The 26,515-nt window shown below is 40.9% G+C and overlaps 1 protein-coding gene across 9 annotated transcripts in view; it reads right to left on the bottom strand.

The window, feature by feature from the left end:
• Positions 1 to 26,515, bottom strand: part of prdm16 (PR domain containing 16) — a 152,285-nt gene that overhangs the window by 92,625 nt on the left and 33,145 nt on the right. For all 9 annotated transcript variants that reach the window (XM_061264351.1, XM_061264379.1, XM_061264342.1 and 6 more), the window contains exon 2: positions 7,181 to 7,611. In XM_061264351.1, the coding sequence (XP_061120335.1) occupies positions 7,181 to 7,611 (431 nt within the window). The remainder of the gene's footprint in view (positions 1 to 7,180; positions 7,612 to 26,515) is intronic.

Here is a 26,515-nt window from a genome sequence, read left to right as displayed (position 1 = left end):
CTTTTGTGTTGTGTATGAAACAAACAACACCGCTCTTTATAGCTTCTGATTTAATGAGTGTGTTGCAGACAAGGAAACATACACACGATGATCTGCAAAGTTTCCACAGCCAACAAAAAAAGTAATACATTATGTATGTTTGGGAAATCATGTTTAGTATTGATGAATCGTAAAACCAAAACGGACTTTGCAATTATACACATTAAGCTAAATGTTGTATATGTGATTAGGGAAAATGTTAACCATACCAACCATGGGAACCTGATTAATAGGTTACCAGACGTCACAGCAATGTTACGATGCAAATAGCAGTGCAACAGAGTTTGCACTGGAGCATGCAAATGATGAAACAATCTCACCACACACCTCATAATTCCCCTCAAATTTAGCATTATTTCCCTTTAAAGGGCAGAATTTGGCTCTTCTATTGGGGATTTCATTATATTATACATAATGAACTGGTGTTGTATTTGGAGTGGAGTCACCTTTAATGACTTCTTTGAAAATAAAGTACTATCACAATCGTGAAGGAGGAAAAGGGTAACTTGAGCAAATAAATGTAATCAACAACATAAACAGCATTTGATGAATGTGAAGACTGCGGTCATTGTCTGTCCCTGCCCCGAGGCTCTCCAACTGATGGGCCTATTCATCAGGGCAGTGATGAACGATGGGGCTTTATCTAGCTAAATATAGATAGAGAGGAGAGGGTGGAGGCGTGGGACAGCAGTTACCTGGGCTTGGCCACCAGGGAATAATGGACCCATGTGCGAGTTTTAAATGGATGTTCAAAGCAACGTGCAAAGAGAAACCTTTGCGCAATAAAGGATAGCTTTGTGAGGGACATGCGTGAGGGGATTGTGTGTGTGTGTGTGTGCATGTGCGTGTGCGCATGTGTGTGTGTGTGCGCATGTGTGTGTGCGTGTGTGTTACTCGAGCAAACAAGAGGTTCTATTGAAAATGCTTGGTTACAGTGGTTGTGGTCTGAAATCAATGACCAAGTAATAACAGCCCAAATCCCAGCGACAACATTTGTCAAGTTCCACTCTCGTCAACGATGGATGACTTTGCCGCGTACGTTTCCTCAGGAGCTTGCGCCACTTTCATCCGATTCATTTACAAACTAATTAACAGATGTGGTAACGAGTTATGAACAAATGAGAAGGCATCAAGCCTCTAATCAAACCTGACAATTAATTTGCTGCCCGGCTTCCTCATTATCAACTACCATGTTCATTGAGAATAATTGACAATAGTTCGTGCTAGCCCACAGGAGACTTGTCTTTAACAGCTCCTTAAGTCAAAAAAAAAAGCCTAATGCTGCTGCGGTGATTCTCTGGGTAACAGTGACCATATGTTTAATATTAGATGGAATCTGTTCCACCAGAGTGCTCTGAAAGCTGAGAAAATTGGATTAAATTGGCTAATGGCATGTTTAAAACCTACATAAAATGAACGTGAGTGGAAGATATTACAGCACACAAGCTGGGGAGTTTAGGGCTTATTCTCTCTGGTGTTTTTGGGCCATATGTAAACTTGGGGTTTCTGTCAAAGTCAAGTAATAATCATGTAAAACCGCACACTGTTGGTCAATAATACTGTTATTTTAAAAAAAATACATATGTACATATTTTACACACGTATACTTAATACTATCTTCAAATTTAAAAAAAAAAAAAAATCCACTAAGACTCTTTCCAAGACCAAGATGGCTTTTTTTTTTTTAACAGTTAAATGACTTTAAAGGAGAAGTGCTCTCATCTTAAGGCAGTGTTCTCCAGGGCATGCCTCTGATTTGATTATTAAAAGACATGATAATGACCCCATTCATGTGGAGCGCTTCACTCACAGAAGGGGGTTTCAAGTTAACGAGAAAGATGTCAGGACGGGGCAAAGTGGGGTTAAACAAATTGATTTCCGCTGGATTTTCCTGAGATGCAGTTAGGAAAATCGTACTTATATTGTACACAGCGCCAGCCCTTAGGCAATTTTGAGCAATCGTAAGGGTGCTGTTTCCTCCATTGGGCACTATAAAATCGTGAAAAAAACGATTCGACCCAATTTAATGATAATAAAACTATTAATTACTATTAACCTTTGGAATAAAACCACTAACAGATTTTAAGACATTTTTACATTTGGCACTTGTTTCTTGTATTCTTGCACTCTTGTACGCTGCTGTGACAACTTCCCCACTGTGGGATAAAATAAAGTTCTCTCAATCAATCAATCAATGAGATTCAAATGTATCCAATGTCAATTAAGATTGCTACAAATGATAACGCCAAATAATGCCACACTAAATGAGATAGTGATGGAATTAAGTATCAGGTCATGTTAATAATAATACTATTAATACTAATAACAGTAAGAACAATATTAATATTATTAATACTACTACTACTACTACTACTACTACTACTACTACTACTACTACTACTGCTACTACTACTACTACTACTACTACTACTACTACTACTACTACTACTACTACTACTACTACTACTAATAATAATAATAATAATAATAATAATAATAATAATAATAATAATGCATGGCATAAACATTAAGATAAACAGCATGATTCCGTAGCAAGCAAGCAAACAAATCAGACACCTTTCCAGCTGCACCCTTTGAATGCCCTCCAGGGACATCTTAGGCATAAGAACCTCAGCAGGCAAAACACAAAAGACAAGCAAACAATGATGGAGGCAAAAGGTGGGTCAAGACAGATAAGTGTCAGGGTGCGCCGGGACTTTGCCGTAATCTTCAGAGCCATGAATATTAGCTTGACTCAGTCTTAAAAAGACAAAAAACAAAGCGTATGAGGTGAGCAAGAGGTGAGAAAAATCAGCTGCCAGGGACAATGAAAAAAGTCTATTGGCAAACACATGGGTGGGCGGCAGACACATGATGCCATTGCTGTATCGACACATGTCACGTTGGAATTTGGCTTTATATAAGAATACCCACCCACCAGACAGCTTGCCCTATCACTGTGTCAACAAGAGGGTCAATAGAAGAGCTAGCATATTTCCCCCTCTTTCCACACATCACTGGATGAATGGCACTGATATGGAAAATCACCCCACAAAAAGTCAACAGAAAAAGAATGTAAGACGGGCAGAAAGCCGTTTGCCTTTGCAAACTGGCAAAATACAAATATGGCAGTAATGGTGACATGGTCTATGTATTCTTAGACATTCTTCTTGTCGTTACTTTTCACTGAATGGATCATTTTATTGGGATCCAATACGATTTAAATTTTAAAAGGTTTGCACCTTTACAAACGTAGAAATGGTCTTTTGACCTGTTCAAGTATTTTACCCATCTTATAAAAAAAATAAAAAAACTACTAGAAACAGTCCTGCACCTCTGCAAAATTAGAAACACAACATAGTGTTAGATTGATACTGCTCTGACGATTTAATAAAACAGTCCGTAATGTTGTACTTGTTTTATCGTGTCTCATTATGATGTGATGTGCTCTGATGTGGTGTGATATGATATGATGATATGATGATATGACATGATATATGAGATGATATGAGATTAGATGAGATGGCACGAGATGAGTTTAACCATTTTCAACCACTGAGATCATCAGGTGTGCAATGGGATCTACTTAGTCCGATTTTGTTTTCACAACAAATGATCTATTTTGGTTCATCTATCCATACCAGTGACATGTAGTGATAGGCAGAGCAATTACATTTCACGCCGCTACATGGCAGAGGATACAATCGTGTATCACCTGCTGGCATTGTTAATATCAATTTGATATAACCGAATAATATCTTTGTGTTCAGCAGGCCCAGATTTTACACTGAGTGAGTGTGAAATAATTCACTGTCACGCGGATGTCACTGGAGATTTTTCAGTCAAAGTGTTATAGAAGTTAGCTGTAAATAAACTGTAGGAGGGAGCAATTTGCTGCAAAGCTGGTATGTATGCACGCTGACGTTAAAATGAAAACAAAAACAAGAATGAGTAAAAGAACAGTTTTACAATTGATAATTGTATAGACAAAGCAAGTGGTCACAGTGAGGCTTAAGAGCAATTTGAGCAGAGTAAAAACAATCCAATATAAAGTACATATAAATTTGAAGTGCAGTTTTTTAAATCTTTTTTCTGAAGGTTGGAAAAATGGAAAGGTTGATGCTCTTTTTGTATGCATTACTTTTGCCAAACACGTCCTCATGTGCTGTCATTTGCCTTACGTCTGAACACAAGTCATTAGGTCATGAGGCAGTTTACGGAAGAACACAATAGCTGCAGCCATTGTACCATGAGATGTCTCTATCCTATCATTCAATAAGGAGAGTCAGGCCAATCTAGCAGCAAGATAATAGCAGCCACGGCTCTGACAGCGGATCCCCACACTAGACCTCTCTGAGGGTTTGGGCTCCCTCTGCTTGTGCAGGGCTTTCTATCCTGAGGGGATGGCTCTCCCCCCCTCCCCTCACACACACGCACACTCACATACTGTAGACTTGGGGCCCCGGTGTTCTATCATGTTGCGCTAAAGGGGAAGCATAATGGTTTTTAAATGGATGACTCGGTACTGGCCCAAAGAGGCAGTGTGAGACTGGAGAGAATGGCCATGGCCCGCAGCAAAGTAGCTCTTAGATTGAGCTGTCCGTCTCGCTGAAATGAGTCTGAATTAACACCTCTTCCAGTCCCCCTATGCCCCGAGACAGACAATAGTTGGCTTCCTCTCTCCCTTCCTCTTCTTTCATGCCATTCGCCCCTCTGCAACACGGCTTAATTTCCACTCACACACCCAAAAGATTACATGGGCCGTATAAGCAGCAGTTTTACTCACATGTCCACAGCTAATATTTCCAATCGGTTAAGTTTCCCCAACAATTGTAGATATTTGCAGGCATTTTTGAAAATCCTTAAACTGTATTTGTTCACAGTTTTGCATGCCACCAGTGGAGGTCAACCACACTGATTTGATGTTTTAATTATTATTATTATTATTATTATTATTATTATTATTATTATTATTATTATTATTATTATTATTATTATTATTATTATTATTATTATTATTATTATTATTATTATTATTATTATTATTATTATTATTATTATTGTATCGTATGTACTCTGTTGAGGGTCAGGGGAAAGAGCGGACTTTGGGCAAGAGGCGCGGTACACCCTGAACTTAGTCATAGACATACAACATGAAGAGAAAAGCAACCATTCACACTCGTATTCTTCCCATCACTGAGGGGGGAGTGAACATACTTTGCTGCCCAAGTCTGCCTGTCTATTTGTCTAAGAGCAGAGGCATTAGATGAGTAGATGGTGAAAAGGGGCGCACAACTCTCCTCAGGGAGTCTGTCGGTGATTATCAACAGGCCAACTGTTATGACTGTCTGTGATAAGGGTCTGGTCGAGGATAGCCCCTGAAGGCTTCCAGCCCTGAAGTAGACAGGAAATGTGAGGCAATAATACGGCCTGAGACTCAGTCAGTCCTCCAACGAGAGCTGAGGACAAGGAAGGCAGATAGATCAATCGGTCCTCTGCAATTGGGGAGCAAATGCCACATGTTTTCGCTTGAATGGAAACAGAAGGGACCTCGCGAGGAAAAATCTCATTGAAAAAAATGTCCACTCGTAACATCGCAATGAATTAATGACTCCAAATATGTATTATCTAAAAGTCAAAACTCCATAATGTGGATCATCTTGATTTAGCAGTCAGGGAGAAAAAGTGCATATCTATTTTTCCTCACTGAACAAATTTGGATGCCCATTAGAAATGAAGCTGTTTCCTAAACCTAGCAGCCGATGAATATGCAGTTGTCGGGTAGAAAAGAAAGAAAATACTCGGCGTGTGTCATTTTTGAAGCGGTGCCCTTTGCACCTTGAATGGCGACGCATAATATGAATGTTAAACAAGGAAACACCGCTGCTGCTCAGCATGCATGCGCCGGCGTTCTTTAATCACCAACACATTCTAAAATTGCTCTTAATGGAATGAAGGGACATGCATTAAGGTGAATGAAATCCCTTTTGTGTTACACCATTGTCAGGACAACTGTTTTATTTTTTATCCTTCAATGTCTATCCATTATTTTCTAAACCGCTTATCTTCATGAGGGTCACGGGCGTGCTGGAGTTTTGGGGCGGTGGGCGGGGTACACCTTGAACTTGACAGCCAATCTCAGGCTTCAATACTCATTCGTTTATTTTTCCTTACTACTCTTAGAGATTAGTGTCCAGACTCCGCTGAAGCATTCCACATATGACTTTGGGGCAAGAGGTAAACTGGTACCCAGTCAATTGCACGGTACATTGAGACTAGCAACAATCCACATGCACGTTCAGCATTTCAATATTAACATTATTTTAGGATGAATAATTTTGGTAAGTAAAAGTTTTCATAATTTGTTTGGCCCTAAACAAATTAATTCTATTTCAGCATTTACCATGGGAAAAACTATGCATTTAACAAAGTGTTCTGGGCGGTGAATGAGCAGTCCTACATTGAGTCAATGAAAGGAAAACTGAGCCAGAATATTTCATGTCTGATTGGGCACACGAGAGAGAAAAGAACAGACAGAAACCAGTTGACGTTCTTTTCTTAATGAGCTTAGTGAAGCAACTTCAATATCGCCTAATGTCATGTCAAAATGAAAATTAATAGTGCAATATGCCGCCATTGCATTCGGTCATGCTTCTTCCATTTCCATATCAGGTGGCGTGACCAAATGAGCATGCCCGCTCACGGCGACGCCCCGAAAAGCTGATACCTCCACTAATCAGCAAGATTTTTCCATCTGACATTGCTGCGCAGCCAGATATGTAGACGAGGGCGCATTTAGCGCATGTGTGTGCGTGCGTGCGCGCGAGTGTGTCAAAGATGAGGGCCAATCATGAGATGGTGATGCAAATGGAGCTGGCTCCAGCGATGATGATGAGATAGATGCTTGTGAATGAACTGTGATTGCTGGAAATGTGAACGTGCGAATGCAGAGTGACTCATTCATCACTCAGCCTCCTCACAGCAATATCACCCCCCAGCCCACTTTTTGTCACTATTCTTTCAGTTAATATCATATGCACTGTATGTTTTGCTGTTTGTGCCTTCACACTAGAGGTCAAAGGTGATACACAGTTGCTATGAAGATGAAGAAGGGCATAGAAACAAAACACAAAGATCGTACCTCCCATCCGAAGGAGCTGCCTTTGCTGTGCAGACCGAACCTCTCACCGACTCTGATACGGGTCTTGGCCCAAACGCCCAAGCCGGCACCCGGTACCGATGACTCCCGCAGCTCCAGATCGGCGGGAATCGGAATGTCGTCGGGAATGTAGACTGGTGCCTCGTAGGGTGAGCCTTCCTTGGGCGTGGTGAAGTCCTGGTCATTGCTGCTGCTGTTGTTGTTGAGGAGGTGATGGTGGGTGTTGTACATGTGGGGGTGCAGCAGCAGGTGGTGGTTGTTCGGGTGGGAGGGGCTCGGTGAGGCCAGGGGAGACATGTTCATGATGCCATCCTCTGCGTCGTCTTCAGGACTGTCAGTGCAAGTGCCGCCGGCCGCCAAGCCCGGAAGGTCGGCCTCTGTGTCGTACATGCTGTCCACTGGCTCGCTGTCATCTGATGACACAAAACACAACGACTGTTGAAAAATTCTGCCTTGCTCATCGGTATTAGGAAAAACAATCAAAAACAAAACAAAATTCTTTGACGGGTTTAAATGCATACAAAATGTATCTGTTTCATTATGTGCTTCGGAAACTGCCATTAAGTCATTTTTATTTTTTCAAAAAAGTCCTATGTAAACGTGCACTGGCATTTGGCTAACTCAAGCCAAAATGACATCAGCAGTATTTTAATCAATCTCGCTCCATGTGGTGGAACACGCCAAGCTTGCAAGCTCGTCCCAGGTTGTCGTTAGCACCAAAAGGTTATTATTATACTTCTATTTATTTAGTTTAATAGCATGTGATGTTTGAAATGCATCAGTCATAGGTGCAGTACGTAGGTTATGTTTCAGTGCTGTCATGGTAATGAGGCTGTACGGGAAGTGCTTGGAGATGTATCGAATGAGCTAATCAAACACTTGTGGAATCATGGGAGCTCATTCGCAGCACAGATCATCTTTTTGTTCTGTGCTAAATATTTGGCCTTCTGCCCGCGGACAGATGTGGCCTGTGAACGCTGTTAAATTAACTGACATGTAAGTTTTTAATGTGAAACGTAAAACTAGCAAAGCACGGGACAGCGGCTGTCCAGTGCTTGGCAAAGCTGAAGCCGCTCCACGAGGCTCCAGGAGACGAATCACATAAAGTTATAGCAGTAAAAGTCTGCCTTTTATGACCGATTTTGCGTCATCCAGCGATTTTGACGGGAAAATACTTTTTTTTTTTTCTTTAATGATCACCATTTCATTGGAGTTGGGATCAGGCGCACAGCTCCCACTGTACAATCAAAAATGTTTTCAGGCTGTTAAACACTTTTCCCCCATTCCTATCCCTTCGTTCATTCCTCTACTCTCGCTAAGACTCGACCCACTGAGAGCAATTTTGACAAGCGTAGAGACAGCCTCGGAAAATCTATTAAATTTGGCTTAAGAGCCTCCATGCACATAAAATTGCCCAGATGACTTGACTGAATCCACAGTCTTCATATACACTACATTAAATTGCACAAAATAGTAAAAAAAAAAACAAAAAAAACAAAGGTTGCACATGTACATTGAAAATGTAGTTTATTTCTTCACTCTGGTTTATCATTTAGGCTATATACTCCACCTTTACACATTTTTCTTTTACCTGAAATACCTAGTCTTTATTTCCCAATGCTCAAATTTAAAACTACTATGTCATAAGTGTTTTCTTATTTAATAAACAAGACATATTTTACCAAGTTTATGTTTTTAGCCTTAATCACTAATCATGTCACACTACTGTTTCAAAGTCGACAAAGTTCGGCGACATCCCATGATCTAAATTCCCCACACGATGCAACCCGGGTGTGTGGCTCAAAAGTTTAGGAAATACTTTTTTAACTAGTCTCTCCCAAACGTTTTCAGCATTACACCACCTTTCAAGGGTAAGCACTTCCCTTCACCCAAAAATACATCCAAGCAAGCTATATGATTTAATAAATAAAGATCTGGTGGAGGTATAAAATAAATAAAAAAAAGAGGAAATGTTCATTTGCGAACCTTAACTTTTGCAAATACTCTGGGCGAAAAACATGTAAACGGGTAATTATTATTCCAGACCACTATTACAGTTTAAATATACCGTTTAAGAGTCCCTGCTCTCGGCTGTAAAAGGCAGCAGTTAAAAGAAAGATGAGAAAGAGGAGGAGGCGAAGAAAAGTGACGACTGGGCTGCTTTTAAACATCTCTATGTTAGTTCTGCGTCTCAGACAGCCAAAGGAGAGATGTTAGCTTCGCCTCCCAAAGGACCTCTAAAAAAACAGCGCGGCCAGATAGTGCCTTCCTCTCCCTGGCTGCCGATGTTGTTCTTTCTCTCTCTGCTCTTCTCACCATCTCCTTCTCTTTTACGGGCAGCTATTTATCCTGATTACATCAGGGGTCAATCATTAATTCGCACCTTGGGGGTCCCGATGCTGGCTGTGGCTACAATGGGCTGCTTGTGTTCAGTGGCTGTTATTCCAGCGGAAAACTCCACCTGAGAGCCAGGCGCAAGCCACATGAAGGCATCTGATTTGACTTGATCAATTATAAATGCACAGAATCTGTTGCTTTGTAGCAACGCTCGCTCTAACAAAGGCGTGCATGAGCTTCGATGCAAGCCGACCGCACAAACATCTGTCTGCATCTGAAGGAGCTGCTACTTCACTCAAGGACAGACAGGAGATCAAATGGTGGTTGGTAAAAATGATATCGTGTAACTGGTGCACAACGGCACTAATACAGTTGGATGAAAATGCGCAGCAAAGACTAAATAAGTCAATTTGCAAAGGTAAGTGGCAAAATATAAAACAAAAAAAAAATCATGATCACAGTCATCAGTCTTACCATGGCGAAATAACTTGACACGCATGTGAAAATCAGCGGTTTGATCGTAGGGTCTTACAACGGGTAAAGTGTTTTGTGGTTGAGTTTAATCAGAGGACTCCAGACTTAAACGCGGTGAGATACAGATCTGCCGTCATTTTCTGCTGTCTGCCTGGACGTACACAAACACATGCTTTGTAGCCTGCAGAATAAGTTGGACTGTTAACCCGGGTTGAGGAACAAAATTCACTGCATAGATTACATCTGGTAAGAAATCTCCAAATGGGACCCAATGCACTCATTTAGTGGGGGAAAAATAACAAGGAATCTCTGAAAAATTCTAATCAAATAAACAATTCTAATTGCAGGCAGACATACAAACATTGAAAACCTCTGCAGATCCCAAGCTCCAATGGAAGTCAACAATGGTTTGTGCTTTCAGAGCCAGGTACATGGTTTGCAAGAGCATGGTTGTGGCTCAGATAACAATAAAAGAGAGCTGGAAATAGGACGTGCACGCCAGTGACGGCCATTATAAAGTACACGCGTCCCATTTCCCTGTCCAACACACACACATACACACGCACGCACGCACACACACACACACACATACACACACGGGATCGTTCTCCACCCGTTAAGTGATCTGGTTCAATCCAAAAACAAAAGGCCAAGGAAATGTCCAAACTATGCAGAATGACTCCAAATATGGGGAGAAAAGTGTGTCTCGTGGAAGGAGGGAAATGGCAAGAAAGACAGATATGAAAAAAGAACTCAGAAATACATACGTGACTAAAACATTTTGAAGAGCACACATGCCCTTGGGAAAGTGAGATGCACGCACACTATTGGCCATCGTGACACTTTATGATGCTTTTGCCAGGCACCATTCCAGATTGCTTTGGAGTGGTTGTTTTTCCAGCCATAAACTGTCAAATTCACATCACTCTGAATGCACTGCGACATGCTTGCAACCTGCAATAGTGGAGGGAAAGGAGACTTTCATGTTGGCCAAAGTAATGAGACAAAGAACATTGAAGGCCGCAATGAAATGGGAATACAACCAGGTCGTCACTGCTTTTTGTTACAACTGTAGCTGAGTTTCCCAAGTTTGAATGAGTCACGGTAAATATTCTACACGAGAAAAATATCTGGTTAATTATGTACCTCCTGCCATCTAATGAAAAAGCATTCTCTTGTTCTGACTGTCACTACGTAATTACTGGCATAGATAGATGAACAAAGATACATAATTTGCCGTGGTAAATGAATAATAATTTTCAGCGCAATTAAGTGGAATCGTTTAAATTCTCGCCGGACACCCTGATGAGCTATCGTGGCAAACTATTGTGCTGCGGCACAGTGGTTGGGAATCACGGCACTGCACTAACCCAGAACACGACTACCAGGTAGTCCCCAAGCAGCAGAGATGAAGTCGTCAAAATCACGCCAACAAATTCAAACGGCGAGAGTGTGTAAGTGAAAACTGAAAACCCGTATGGTGTATTTTTCCACCAAGGGGTGCCGCTTATTCAAGATGACGTATACATGGAAGCATGTTACCAGGCAGTCCATAAAGAAAAAAAAGAAATGACTGAAATGGCGGCGGCTAGTTGGAGGAAAGGTGTGTATTTTGTGTGTGTGTTTACATGGAAGTAGTGAGAGTGCAACGAGGGCACAGTCAGCTACAATAGCAGCAAGCCACTCCGAATGAAAACACCGCACTGTTTCCCCTTGTAAAAGCACCAGGGAACATTTCCAAGCAACATGCAGAGCTCAAACTGGGCGTCCTCACAGTGAATGAGTGCATGAGGAGCGTGCATATGGAGGACGCAAATGGAGGAGATGAGTGAGAAAACGCAGCCTCCAAGAGGCACATATGTATTCCCTTACAGAGGTGCATACATATATACCTCCTGCATATAAATACTATACAGTACTGAACTGTGCATATGACTGAGGCCATGATGAGCTTTGTTTTTATGAGGACTTTTTTCTAGCAACTATTTTGACAGAATTGTATAGATATTTGGCAGAACAAAAAAACACTGCTAGCAATCAGTCTGCCTATTACTTAAAGAATACATCTAATTTAAAAATAACTTCTTTTTAGTCTTTTATTACTTACAACAACAAAGATATATACAAACATTTGACTGTTTACAAATCTTATCATCTAACTTCACAACAGAGAGAAAAATATCAGAAATATTTGGCTGATATTTTGTTGATTTTATTTTTGGGGGGTTATTTGAATGTCATTAATATTGTATTATAATGTACTGTGTAAATGCATAAGGGACCTGCAAAAAAAAATCATCAAGAAAAAAAAAAATCTGATTTATTTTTTCCAGATTGTAAAAATTGTCCGATTAAACTGGCCGTCTGATTAATCATTTAGGCCCCAATAACACTTTTGATTTGCTTAACTCTTTTTGTGCGTTTCTTAAAAAAAGCAAATAAAAAATAATTATCGATGGACTTTACTTAAACAGATTTTTGCTCTGTGCTAAATACATACAAAGTTACAGTTTGTCAGCAATTATATTCTAATATTTTAATTATAAAAAAAATAGTCACCATTTTTACTTCCTGACACGGTTTTCTATTTCAAACTCTGTCTATTGTGCCACCAGGTTAATCTAATGCGCCAATCAAAACATTGTTATTGCAACACGAGTGTGTATGCACTGTACAACACTTAGTAGAAGTGTAATGTATTGCATTTGCACTGAAAAAAACCAAACACTTATACATTTGTGTTTGTGTGCTGCACTGAAACAACACAGTTGATGTATTGATGTGTTATTTGTGCTGAAAAGGCCTCAAGGCATTGCATCCAGCAGCGTGCATGTGCATGTGTGTGCGTACGCGTGTGTATGTGTGTGTGCACTCATGTTTACGCTAAAAGGCGCAATGGAGGCTCCAGGCAAATAGAAGACAGCGTGTGTACAGTCTCCTGCCGTGTGTGGTGTCCCCGTGGTCCCAAGAGGGCCCGTGACCAAGGCTTGTGCAGACATTTATTAACAGGGGAGATTAATAGCACCATAGCAAAACATATTCACGAACATGATAAATATTAATAATAATCAATATCGAGTTACATTTGCAAAATTGAGTCGTAAAGATCACCCAGGGGCAGGGGACCGGAATAGGAGAGGGAGTCATGTAAAAGGATGAGTATGACAAATTAGGTACACCCGCAAAACTAATTGAGAAACAAAAACACTGCCTTTATAAAATGATGCTCTTTTTAATTCGACACCATTAGAAAGATGTTCAGCGACTGCAGCAATGAGTACCAATGGGTGTTATCTGACATGAAACACCTTTCATAAATCAAATACATAAAGAGTTGCAGTCCCCTTTAACAGTGTGCATAGCAGCTCACTAAAATCTGATTTATGTAGACACGGACTGTCGGACAAAGGAAGACTGAGAACAGTGTCAATAGTCAGAGGGGCCAATCAATAAAATCTATAGAACAATATTTCATTTGATGACAGCTTAACATGCCAAGTCAGAAGTGGGAGGCACTTTTACAAGGATAGCTGTAGAAACTCAAAGATGTGCTCCACCGTTCAGATGAATAGTTATAACACAACAGGTCGTGTGTGCGTGTGTGTGTGTGTTGCCGGTGCAGTTTCCTTGAACAAGCCTTGGGGGAACCCTCAAAGCAAGCGCAGCGACAGACAGCCCACACAACAAACTCATCCACTCCTATTAAATGGGGCTAATAAAGAGTTGGGTGCAGAGTGACCCATGGCGTTTTGTTTCATGGTTTTTCAAAGTCTTATCCTTTTTCTCATGTGTGATCCTAAAAATGTAAAAATGCTATCTATGCCCAAATGGATCACTTTGTCTTCATCACTTATAAAATATATATATATATATATATAATACAATATATAATATAATATATATATATATATATATATATATGTATATACACACATATAAATACACACACACACACGCACACACGTTCGTTCGATTGGGCCTGCTAAACCTGCATGTTGTATCAGTGAAGATGTCCTTACATGATGATGGAGGTAATTATATTCACCTCTGCCACTGCATGCAGCGTCCACTCATACATCAGTCTACTACTCGCCAGTCTCGCTCCGCTCTGCTCTTCTCTTCTCCTCACCCACTCTCCCTCCAGTCATTAACCAGTGAATTAACGGCAATCCAGCATGCTATTAATCACCCTGACAAACGTGTTTGCATTGCCTCGTAAGGCCGGCATCCAAATGGCGGAGGGGGGCCCTGGATGGGCCAAAGTGAGCGTTGGCATGTGAGTCATACTGTGGCAATGATGTGCAAAGAAAATTGAGTTGTAGCAGAATGAAGCACTCAAGATGACATGCACTGTAGGTGGCGGAAGAAATAAGGGTGTGGAGCTCCAAAAATAATGGACTATCATCACTCATCGTACTCATTGTAGGAGAAACATTAGTTGCTTTCATTAAAAAAAAAAACATTGATGGTTATTATAGGAATATGCTCAAACCGCTTTGAAATGAGCATACCATTTAACTAATTTAAGTGCAAAATAAAGATAAACAAAACAAACAAATAAATGTATTTTTTAAACTTTTTAACAAGTTGTAGTGTATTTATTGGCTTATAACATTCTATATGTTTATTTAATCTGGTTAGAAACTTTTTTAACATTTTTTAACGTGGTTAGATCATTTCTTTAAGTGTCACAATGCTTAGCCATCTCATTAAAGTAAATTATACACGAGACAAAGCAAAGAGTGTACGGCTTCCATAAATCCAACTAGTTATCCCTATTGGTGTCACCTCCCTCTCCAATAGGGAGACCACCTGTGGGAGGCCCAAGCTGAGCCAGTCAGGTGGGTCGCAGCCATCATACAATCCCGTGTCATCAGGCTGTCACTACAAATGCAACTGACATGGGAGATATGCTAATCCACTTAGCTTCTAGATCAGCCAGGAGTCTGGTAAGCAGCCCTGGCTCAGTCGACAATCAGAGGAACACACGCACTGCACAGCCCAAGTCTCAACACAAAAGTGGGCAAATGCGGGATTTTGTTTTAGAACATTTACAGGATATGAGTGTATATTAGGGGACTGTTGTAGATTGCACAGGAAACGTCATGATTTATTTAATTTGAACTTTTGTAATCATTCTGCTGTTGTACTGAAATGAATCTACGAATACATTGTAAAACAGCCAGATGGGTAGACAGAAAAACATATGGATAGTAAGGCTGACGGGCACACAAATTTTCAGATCTACAACTTTATCCAAAATCTACACTATAATTTGTTCTAGCATAATGCTGAGAACAAGCAGGATGGAAACAAGTCCCTTGCCAAAGGAAAATACTGCAGATTGAAACATCATCTTTTAAAACCGATCAAAGAATGATGGCAAGTGAAGGCAATGCATCGAAATAGCGTATTCCCGCTTGCTCCTGATCAAAGCTTCCAGTCAGCAACGAGGTGTCAGAGTTCAAAACTATTGCGCCACTCAGTCAGATGATATCTCAGACGGATCCATCTTATTTCCCGGCCATGACTTCCCCTATTAGGAGCCGCAGCCTCGTTCTTACTAATCAGTTTGCTATCCCACAGAAACAGGAAGGAAGAGAAGGAAACAGATGGGAAAGCGGGACAATGGCGAGCGAGGGACACAATGCTGACTTCTCCCCTCCTCCTCATCCTCCTCCTCCTTCTCTCGGCCGCCGCTGCCCTGCTCGTACTCTGTGGCTAGCCGTGCGGCCAGAGAGAGGGGAGGCTCACAATCAGCAACAATACTGTATACAAGTGGCGGTGAACAATGGAGGCCGGCCACAAAGAATTCTGGGAACAGGGGCGCAGCCTTCTTCTCCTTTGGGTCAGCTCGATATGCATCGGGCTGTTGAGACAGCCCGGTGCCAGACAGAGAAGGAGAGAGACACACACCGAGACAGACAGAGAGAGAGAGAGAGAGAGAGAGAGAGAGAGAGAGAGAGAGAGAGAGAGAGAGAGAGAGAGAGAGAGAGAGAGAGAGAGAGAGAGAGAGAGAGAGAGGGAGAGAGGGAGAAAAAGAGAGAGAAAGATGAAGTTGGTTTACGAGAGCTGGAACATCACACACACACACACGCACACATTCACGCATACGCACACACATACACACATACACACACACACACATACACTACCTGCTGTGCTACACTTTATCAGCCAAAGTGTCAGCATGAGGCACTCTTAATCTGACCCTCTTCACAAACGGGCACACATTTAGGGTGCAGTATGGTCAGTCAATTCGTGCATAATTATCCGTGCATAAGATCTACACAATCAACTGGGAATGGGTATGAAATGTGTGCCAATCAGGACGTTTTTTTTATGCAGATGTTCATATAGACAGTGCTTAACATATTTGTATTAGACCACTATACGACTTTCTTTTCCCCACCAAGAATTGAGTCGTCTTGTTTTCATGACAGGTGGTCCATTTTGTTAGCCACTATCGAAATATTTTTTCTGCTTCACATTTCCACAAAGAAAGACAAAGTAGAAGTGGAAGTGCAGCAAGGCCATTCCATTTTTCCTTCCCTTAAGTGTCCAGCCTGCGCGGTGAATGAGAGACATTTGGAAATAATTGGCTGGTAATTAGGTGGGGGTCGACAGGTCGATTTGGGAACAAATGGCTGTCTTTAGCTCAGGTGGCCCTCTACACGAGATAATGGGACCTTTATGCCCAAGCGACATCCCCTCCCTTCCGCATCCTTCATCTTCTGCCGTGTTCCCTTCTTTACCGTTCTTCCGCCCCCCTAGAGTGCATTCTAACACAGTCTGGGGCCCTAAAGGGGGACCCCTAGAGATAGCAAATACGAGTGATGACTAAAAGATATGGATTAAAAACTGGAGAAGTGATACAATGGCCCAGGATCAAAATGATGTACCTGTACCCAAAAGAAACTAGCACCTTAAAATGTTTTTTTTACCACCTCTATCTATCTTCTCCAATCTCTCCATTTTAATGTGCTTAGTAGAAATACACGTTTTTATTTGGCAGATTAGTATTTAGATTATTAATTTTATTAGTGATGACATTCAGTTAATCAAGGAACAATGCGGCAACTAAACATTTACAGACTTTAAGCTTCTTTTCCAACATTAGTGGCAACTTTTAAGAATGAAGAAAGCGACAAACGCAGCAAGTAATGCATGAACCTTATTCAGCACAACCTTACACTCACTGTAAGGAGCGCAAGGTTGTGCTAAACAGTCTCTCACTCTCTCTCGCTCTTTCCCCCATCACCCCATCCTCCTATTCAGCAGTAGTAGCCTCTTGTTTGGCTTCCTGCTGTTTGTGTTCAGACAGGGTCTTGATTTGAATACTGATTCCCCTTTGATAGGCCCGCACTTCCGATCTCATTAACTTGTTTTGTCTTTGTTTAAATGGGAATGTCCAGAAAGGGTGAGGGAATGGGAAAAGAGAAGCGACACCAAACAATGCCGCGGATCTCTGCGGGAGAGAGATGCTCCGTAAATAACAACAAGCAAATAAAAACAGGATGAAGATAAAGGAAGCGCCACATGGAGATCAAATTTGATTGTGGAAACGATCAGTTAAGGTGGGAAGATACAATGGAGCAATGAAAAGCAAAACCTAAAACTTTGTTTTAAGACCAAGTTAAATTCCTCTTTAGTATGGAAATTATATATAAAAATATAATCTGGAATGCAGCACAGTGAAAACCTTTGACAAAGATGACGCTGACCACCAACTGCAATATTACTGCGGTATTCACTGACGGGGTTTCTCCTTTCAACGAGAATACTACACGTGGGAAAAAAGTTCAGCATTAATTAGCTTCATTAGGGTCCGCACATAAAATATTTTAGTGCTGTCACTTCGTAAAGCTTCCTTCATTTGAATTTCCAGCTAACTGACAGTGCTAAAAAGATAACCTCATTGGTAAAGGTAAGCATGACAACACTAACGTTTTGCTTAAAGAAGCCCCATTGACCTCCATTTGACCTCGAAGTGTTTGCAAGCCCTCAGGTTTTACCTGACTGCCTCCTTAGGCCCGTGTGCTTTAGTAATTCAACTCCTTACAGCTCCTTTCAACTTTCTCGTGTCATTTCCAGTGAAAGGATAACCATTCAACTGATACTAATTGACCTCAAATGTTATCATGTTATGAGTAATTTATACAATAATATTTTTCAAGGGGCACACCAGGAGATAGGATCTAAAATGCAACATATTAGTCATATAATACAAACGGCGTACCAACAACACTGCTAGAAAAGAAAAGGCAGGAAGGCCTCGGGTTGGTAGGAGGGGGAGGGGGGGGGCAGCCGTAAGATAAAGTCATAAGGCCAAAAATAAACTGCATAAACAAGAGAGAGCCAGAGAGGCTGAGGTGGACTAAATAAAAGAGGAGAGGAGGGGATGGGGGGAGGATCAAAGTTGATGTCCGTTTTTGATAGCCCACCTCAGATAATATGTGCACGCAATTAGCGAGCGGCGATGATTTCCATTAAGACTAATAAAATATTTATACTGCTTTGTGAGTGTGTCACAAGGCCACCCCAGCCTGCATATCATGGTGACAGTTGCCTAATGAAAAGGTGGGTGTGGAAAGAAAAGAAGCAAGACAGAAAGTAGGTAAGTCTGAAAAAAGAAAAGTAAGAGACGTGCACATTTGGTTTGCAAATGGTAAGAATTGTGTCATCAATTACAAGGCTGTTGCGTGTGTGCACGCATGCGTGTGTGTGTGTGTGTGTGTGTGTCAGCGCGCGTGAAAAAAGGACGCAGCAGAGATCTTCGAGAGTCATTAATCAAGTTGGCCCGCTGCACAAGCAGGCCAAATTGGGCTCATCAGTCTGAGCATTAAGCAGGAATGGAAGTACAAGGACGAGTAATGCATGACAGAGATACAATTTCTGGTTTTAAAGAAAAAAAAAAAAAGCCATCACCTAGTATTAGATGATGTGGCGCTCGCTTGTGAGAATGTTCCTCTTAAAAATGATGCTTGATCAGCAGAACTTGAATAGCACCTCAGAGAAGAGCTAGGGTTTGCTTCACGTGGGAATTCATCGTGAGCGAATGGTATAGCCGAATGCATTGTTTACATTTTTATATCTTGCTCTTGCAGAGAGCTTTCTGGTTAGCTTCTTCCAACCATGAGGAACAGTGACTGCTGATGGTATGGATGGATATGTCACGCATGCGCAGAAGGTAAGCGTCTCTGTCTGTCTGTCTTTTTTTCTAGCGGGTAGGCGTTGGTCACATTTGGTTGAAGTCAGATTGCTCTCTATAGGCCTTTTCTTTTTTGGGTGCGGTATTAATTAAACAATATATTTAATATTGTAGCTGCTCTTGGAAGAGGTATAGAAGTACACTGCATAACACTAAGAGCCATTTCAGACCCTGTAGTTCAAATAAACATGATAACAAAAAAGGAAGAACATTATTATCTCACATTGACTCTTATTAGCTTGCACAATCATACCTTAATGATCACATGTATGTTGATCTTCCCTTCACATATGAAGCAGGCTTCCCAGCATTTCCTTTGAGCTGCTTTCAAAGGTGGTCAAGCAACACAATCAATCGAGGGTTAGTAGTAACAAGGTGGGCGGGCCCGTAGAGGTGAGAGGTCAAGTTTTGGCCCGATAGACTGATGGAGGAGAGTGGTCAGCACTTGAAGGATGAGAAAGGTGTGAAGGATGACCCTGCTGGGGTCGTGTGACAGAGTGGGATATAGATGAGCCTGCACTCTAGTGTGACATGGGAACATAAGATTGTTTACGTGAAACCGAAAAACCTATTTAGTGTAATCAAAATGAAGGTAACGAGGTGCAATATTTTCACCTTTAACATTTCTGAAATGAGGTACTTCAAACGCTGCCTGTATGACAATTTGAAAGACACCGTGAAAACTAAGAACACCGAGGCAGACCTCGTCGTCTAACCTACATATCTCAGGATAGGAGAAAATGTCCGGGTAACTTGTGAGGCAAACTAATCCCTGCACAAGCGATAACATTCAGCAGGTGAAGCCATGACGGATGAGTATTGATCTCGAGGTTGTTGGACGAGGGTAAAATAGATAACTAGAGCGCTTTATTGATATTGATCGGCCAGTCAAAAGGGACCAAATAACACCCAACAACACGTATTGTGCAATAAACATGGATTACGCTCACAATAGTGTAAGTGAAAAAAGCGATAAAAGTGTTGTAAATATCTGCAGAATAGAGAAACCGCAACTTTCGTGTCAACCAAATGAAAATGTCTTATTCTAATTTTAAACGTAGGATGATCATCCTGCTCAGTGAACCGTACCATGGAGCAAAAAGAACGGAAATATCACAACACAAACGCCTAAGAAATAAAAACAGCACAAATAATGCTTCTAATCTCACATAGCACCACACTCCATACGCAGGATCGGAACTCACCAAAAGCCGACTTCTCACTATGGTGCCGTCCAACTGTGAGATCCAGGCTACCCATAAACTTTAGTTACCAATTAACTGTGAGTGTGTGCGTGTGTGTTAGAGATACCCATGAAGCACAGGGGGTGTCTGGCAGGCCTATCTGTAGCGCTGCGATGCGCTAACGTGAAAGAATGCCAGCGTCAGTGCGACACAGATATGAGAAGTGCGAGGGGCTTGACAGGCGGATTGAAGGTCAATTTTGAGGTCAAGCCCCAAAGGACTGGACACACATATCGTGCCAAAGATTTGGAGGGCGCTGAGAGCCTCAACATTGGTCGTCAAGAGATAGCTTGGAGGCTAAAATAATTTATTTTACATAGCTTGGGTGTTAATGCTGAATTAAAAAGCTAACTATGGGCCAACAAGATTCGGAAATTAGGATTTTAGGTGCGAATCTGAGCGCCACTGTTTTTGGTCTCGGTTTTTGTAAAATATATATCATTTAATTGAGCAATGTATAGTCCAGTGCAATTATTTTTATTTTCTTAATCTTCATGGTGGTATTACTGAGCGTAAAAAAATATTCAAAGTACACGTTGCAATACAGTGTTTGTAGTTGTACCACAGGGGTACAAAGTATGTAGCGTTTAAATTGTGAGAAGATTTCAAGGATGGGTGAGGTCATGGGACCTTACAATGCAATGACACTAGAATGATGTTGGTGGGGGCTTGAGGAATAGATGGCAGAGGCTTGGTACAAGGTGGTGGGGAAGAAGGCTGTTTTAGTGTATGTGTGTGTGTGTGTGTGTGTGTGTGTGTGTGTGTGAGGGGGGGGGGGGGGGGGGGGGTCATTAGCACTAAATCTCTTCCATATGACACACTCACATGGCCTGGACTCTCTCTTTTTTTCTGTCTGTCTGTCTGTCTGTCTGTCTGTCTGTCTGTCTGTCTGTCAGTCAGACTGAAAGAGCAATGAGGATGTGTGTGTGTTTAGATGAAGAATGGAAGCACATTGGCCACAACTCATACCATTCTTAATACCGTGTTGTATGGACCCCGGGAAGATTAGCGCTTGTACATTGCATGAGCTAATGGGCATCCAATGATCAATAAACAATAACGTGAATTTTGCTACAACTGCAATATACCTTTGAAGGTGTTATCCCTCGTAACATAGCGACCCCAGTGTAGTAAGGAATTACTTCATGGCTTAACAAATAAGACATAGAGGATATCACTGAGAATAAGAGCAATGTTAGTCCCGTAAAGTCCCAAAAAGCCCCTTGGTCCTGTAAAAAAAAAAATAATGCTATTACTTGAGGATGAGTATGTTGAGATGCCATGTACTCGCACGCACAAAATTTAAATGTCAATCAAATGAACGGTGTTCTATTCACAAAACAGCATCTGTGGATGACATATCCATTGTATCCAGTAAGACGTTTACAGGTATTTGACTATACATGACTATAAATCCATTACTGTGGCTGTAGTTTCCAGGTGTTAATGATGAACACAATTTACATTGTATATTGATTTAATACCATGACAGAGTTCAAAAGTAAACCAATGATCCATAATGAAGATATGGCATGTCCGTGTCTTCTGACGATAGTGTTGACCCTTGCATGATACCCTTCTCCTCCATTTGACAAACTTGCATCAGAACATCTTGCTGCCCAATGTAATAAACAGATCATCATAATCAGCACTTGTTTAAACGCAGATCGCTCAATGAAGATCTTTTTGTTTAGAAATCCGACATTGTTGATCATCTGTTCTCCATCTTTAAAGGCTGTCATGAATACAGTCCGCGAATCTTTCTGTCCTGGGAGCCTTGTTCGCCTTAACCCACATACAACTTCCAGACTGCATGTTACCAATCCTATCCAAATTAAAATTTGGAGTTGGTTAACTTTTATTTAATATCAACGGTCCAATATTTACCTGAACTTCTCTTTTCCTGTTTTTTTAAGAACCAACTATTATACCGTAATTTTCGGACTATAAGTCGCGTTTCTTTTCATAGTTTGGGTGGGGAGGCGACTTATACTCAGGAGTGATTTATAAAAAATGTTTTTACATATTTTTACTTGATCTTTAACACATCACTTACTTACAAGTAGTTGACCACTTCACAAGTATAGTTGACCACTTCACATGTTATTTTTAGTATAGTTGATCACTTCACATGCTTTGATATCTTTATCTTGAACATATTCAAAACATGAAAAACAGAGAGAAAAAATCAAATAAATTAATTAACACTTTAAAGCTCCATATCCTCTGGACATGTCCTCTGTCACCAGGATGGCATAAAGGACGAGAAATTTGATCGATGGATTTAATGATTTGGAGTGACACAAATGGTTTATGTGATAGTTATTTAAAATATAGTTTATATATTGTTGTATGGGCCTGTGGAATAATTTGAACTGCGGCGCGGCACACGGCATTGTTGACAAAGGACGATCGATGGATTTAATGAATTGGAGTGACGCAGATGGTTTTATAAACGTGTTATTTATGTAATAGTTTTTTTTTAAATAACTGAATGTTACGTCAGGCCCGTTCTCAGCTCCTCGTTTGTGTTTGTCACCTTAGCATACCGTATCGTTTAGCCTGTTGTTGCTCGTTCATGTCTGTTCTTGGTGTTGGATTTTGTCGAATAAATTGGCCCCCAAAATGCGATTTATACTCCGGAGCGACTTACCTATATATGTTTTTTTTCACTTTTTGGGGCATTTTATTGCTGGTGCGACTTATACTCCGGAGCGACTTATCGTCCGAAAATTACGGTACTCACTTGTGACACACAAAGACACATCCAAGAGTGAAGTAGCCTGGCAATTGCCCAGCATCTTAGACACACGCACATGCACACACACACACACACACGCACACACACACACGCACACATCACACTAATCACTTTTTGACTCTATACTCTGTTCCTCTATCTATGAAACAAAAGACAGCCTTGTGTGACCACCTCCAACACTTGTACAAGAGGCTTAGGACATTTTTCTCATTTTTTAACAGCTAATATCTTGCAAAAGTTCTCTAATCTCTATGCAGTTTAATTGAGATGAGATTTGCACCCTCGCCCACGACAAAACCTACCCACCCTCCCTTCTCCTCCTTTCTGAGATCCCTCTCTGCTGGGCAGCTTAACCCGACCATTTTAATTAGGTTAGGTTTGTATGTGTAGACATTCCAGTTGATCTAACAAAGTAAATCAGGTGAAGAATCTATCAGAACCGCTAAAATATCACGATTAATAAAGCCAATCAAAAATCCAGTTATATTCTCTATCACAGCAGCTAATTTAGTTGAGCAAAAACTTATCACAGCTAACAGGCCACATTTTGAGCATTTGTACAGCAAAGTCATATCCAATCAAGTAGTTTGACTTCACATAAATAGTGACCTGCTTTCACACAACCAAAAGGGTATTTAACATCTTTCTTATTGTAATTGCAGTGTGCAGTGATGTAAAAAATTACTGCAACATAATGAGAGCAAGCTAATATTTTGGTTACCTCAATTAACTTCATGGGCATCACCAGTGCAATAGCATAAACATTGAAAACAGAGACAGTAATGACAAAAAAAGGGTGCATTTCAATTAGTTGAAGCAAACAAGAAGGCAGTTGAGTGTGACAAAACCCTGGCAATGCATTGCCACTACAAATTCTCTCAGTCAAAGGAGCGAAGGCTACCAGGGTTACAGGAAGTGCAAGAGAGTTGGAAAGGGACAAAGAGACTCCAAAAGAAGGCAAAAAGAGAAAAAGAAGATGATGGTGTGCTTGTGAAGGTGAAAGACAGACGACTGTTTCCTGAGAGTTAGCCATGCCAGCTTCAAGGGTTCATGTTGCGAGTTAAGTAGAGCACTTTCTGTAAGTCTGCATTATATTTTATTGTCTTTGTTTACGTAGGGTGAGCATGAAAGTTTTATTTTTGTGTGTGAACAAGATTTCAACTATAGTGTCCAAAAAACAAAGCCCCATAGAGATGTGGTCTAAATTGTTGGCAAGCACATTTCTCACTGTGCTGAAACATTTTACCACAAAAATATGCAAAACTTTTCCAACATTTCCAGGGAGATAATTGTTGTTTTTAACTGAAATCATCACATTCAAAAATGTTTTTTCTTGGTGATTCCTGGTAGCACAGCAATAGAAGTGATTCCTATTCAATTTATTACAACAACCCATCACTTCATTTGAAGCCTATCGCAGCGGACCTTGGACAGGTCAATCACGGTCACAACACAGGCATCCGTGAAAATCCATCCCGCACCAACTGCACAAATTTCGACTAGGTGAACCACTATGTCTTCTAAAATGCACACAAATTTGAACCAATTACTCATCACTTGTAACCAATAGAGCATTTAGCCGAAATCAATCACACAGATAGCTATGTGAACTAGTACATTTCTGGTGGTCCTTGCTATATGACACCTTTCTATACCTTGATGCATATTTTCACCAGCAAGTTGTACAACCGTTTTTGATTAGAGACCTCAAATGGCACAATTTAATAAAGAAAAATATCAATCATTCTAGGGTTATCTACAGCTGTAGCAGTAAAATGTGCAGCATGATCAGGTATTACTGTACACAGTTTCAACTTACAACTGTCTTAAGTCTTTTGCCAAAACTGACATTTTGCGGTTATCAAAATTCTTCTGAGTCTCACTGAACGTTTGAGTCATGAGGTCAAACTGATTCCAGAACAGCAAATACACTCTCAGGTTCTACTGTTGCCATTGTGTTGTATGTGGCAGCTGTTCTCCCTCTTAAAAAGCTGCAGACATCATTAGCATAGTTCAGAAGAAAAATCTCTAATGTTCAAGCTTATATATTACTGACCTTTTATGTTTTTTCTATCTCAACAGAAATGTTCTTGTGTCTTCTTCCCTATTAGAAAAAAAAAAAAAAACTTTCCCTCAGCTTGGGAAGTTGGCATAACACAGCAGCAGACATTCTCTTCCTCTTGCTTCATGTTTTTGGATGCCGGAAGCTTGTACATTGGACTGATATCAGTTCCAAATAACGTGTTTGAGCTATTTTGGGCCCAAATATGTTGTCAACCACCCTTAGTTGGTCACACAGGTCTAAATATCAAGAAAGAAGAGCAGAAACGGCTGGCTTTTTCCATTTTTGCTCATTGAGTTCTAGTGTTTGTGTGCACGTGTTTGTGTGTGTCTGCACGTCTCAACGGGACACTCACTTATTCAGCAGCTCTGATTACAACCGTAATTAAAAGCTTCGTTAATTGGTGTTGAGGCCAACAGCGGCCCAGTTCATTAAGGACCCCTATACAAGTCTCCTTCTGCATTCCACTCAATGGCAAATGGACCTGCAATATTAATTGGCTACACCCAGGGGACAAGTCAAGTGTGAAGGAGAAAGACTGAGAAGAGAGACTGAAGTCAAGAGCTCGTTCTACATTGATCCCTCAAACATTGATCCCCATGGTCAATGTTTAAAGGCAAAAGTTGGACGGTGATAGATTGGGGCAGTCGGGATCAAAGGCGAGGTAGGAAGTTCATTCCTTGAGTTTGTTAAAAGTTATTTTACTGACCCATGAAAGCAAAAATTTAGTAAAACTTCAACTTCTTTGAGGCATATACGGTCAATCAGCAGGATTATCCCTATTACACCTCAAATTAAAATGTGTCCATAGAACTTTGCCAAGATATGAGACATAGGCTAAGGGAAAACCCATTACAAATCTTACTAGAAAGTGAACAAATCCTGATGACAAAATTTGCCGTCGACGCGACACAATACGTTTGAAAGCGGTGTTGCTCCAAATGCGTTTTTTTTTAAGCCTGCACGATCCTGACTTTCTATAGGAGTTGGTTCACAAGACTAGGTGAAAGCCATCCATCCATCCATCCATCCATCCATCCATCCATCCATCCATCCATCCATCCATCCATCCATCCATCCATCCATCCATCCATCCATCCATCCATCCATCCATCCATGGTATGATGGATAATGCATGCTGTTAAAATACAACAGTGTGCCTATTGCCTCGCCAATAAAAGTCCTTTGTGCTGAGCACATGCCACATCTACAGTATATTAACCTCCAA

The sequence above is a fragment of the Syngnathus typhle genome, linkage group LG2 (assembly GCF_033458585.1).
Source record: "Syngnathus typhle isolate RoL2023-S1 ecotype Sweden linkage group LG2, RoL_Styp_1.0, whole genome shotgun sequence".
Classification (NCBI taxonomy): Eukaryota; Metazoa; Chordata; class Actinopteri; order Syngnathiformes; family Syngnathidae; genus Syngnathus; species Syngnathus typhle.
Note: the sequence above shows the minus strand (reverse complement) of the source record. Positions and strands in the feature narration are given on the sequence as shown.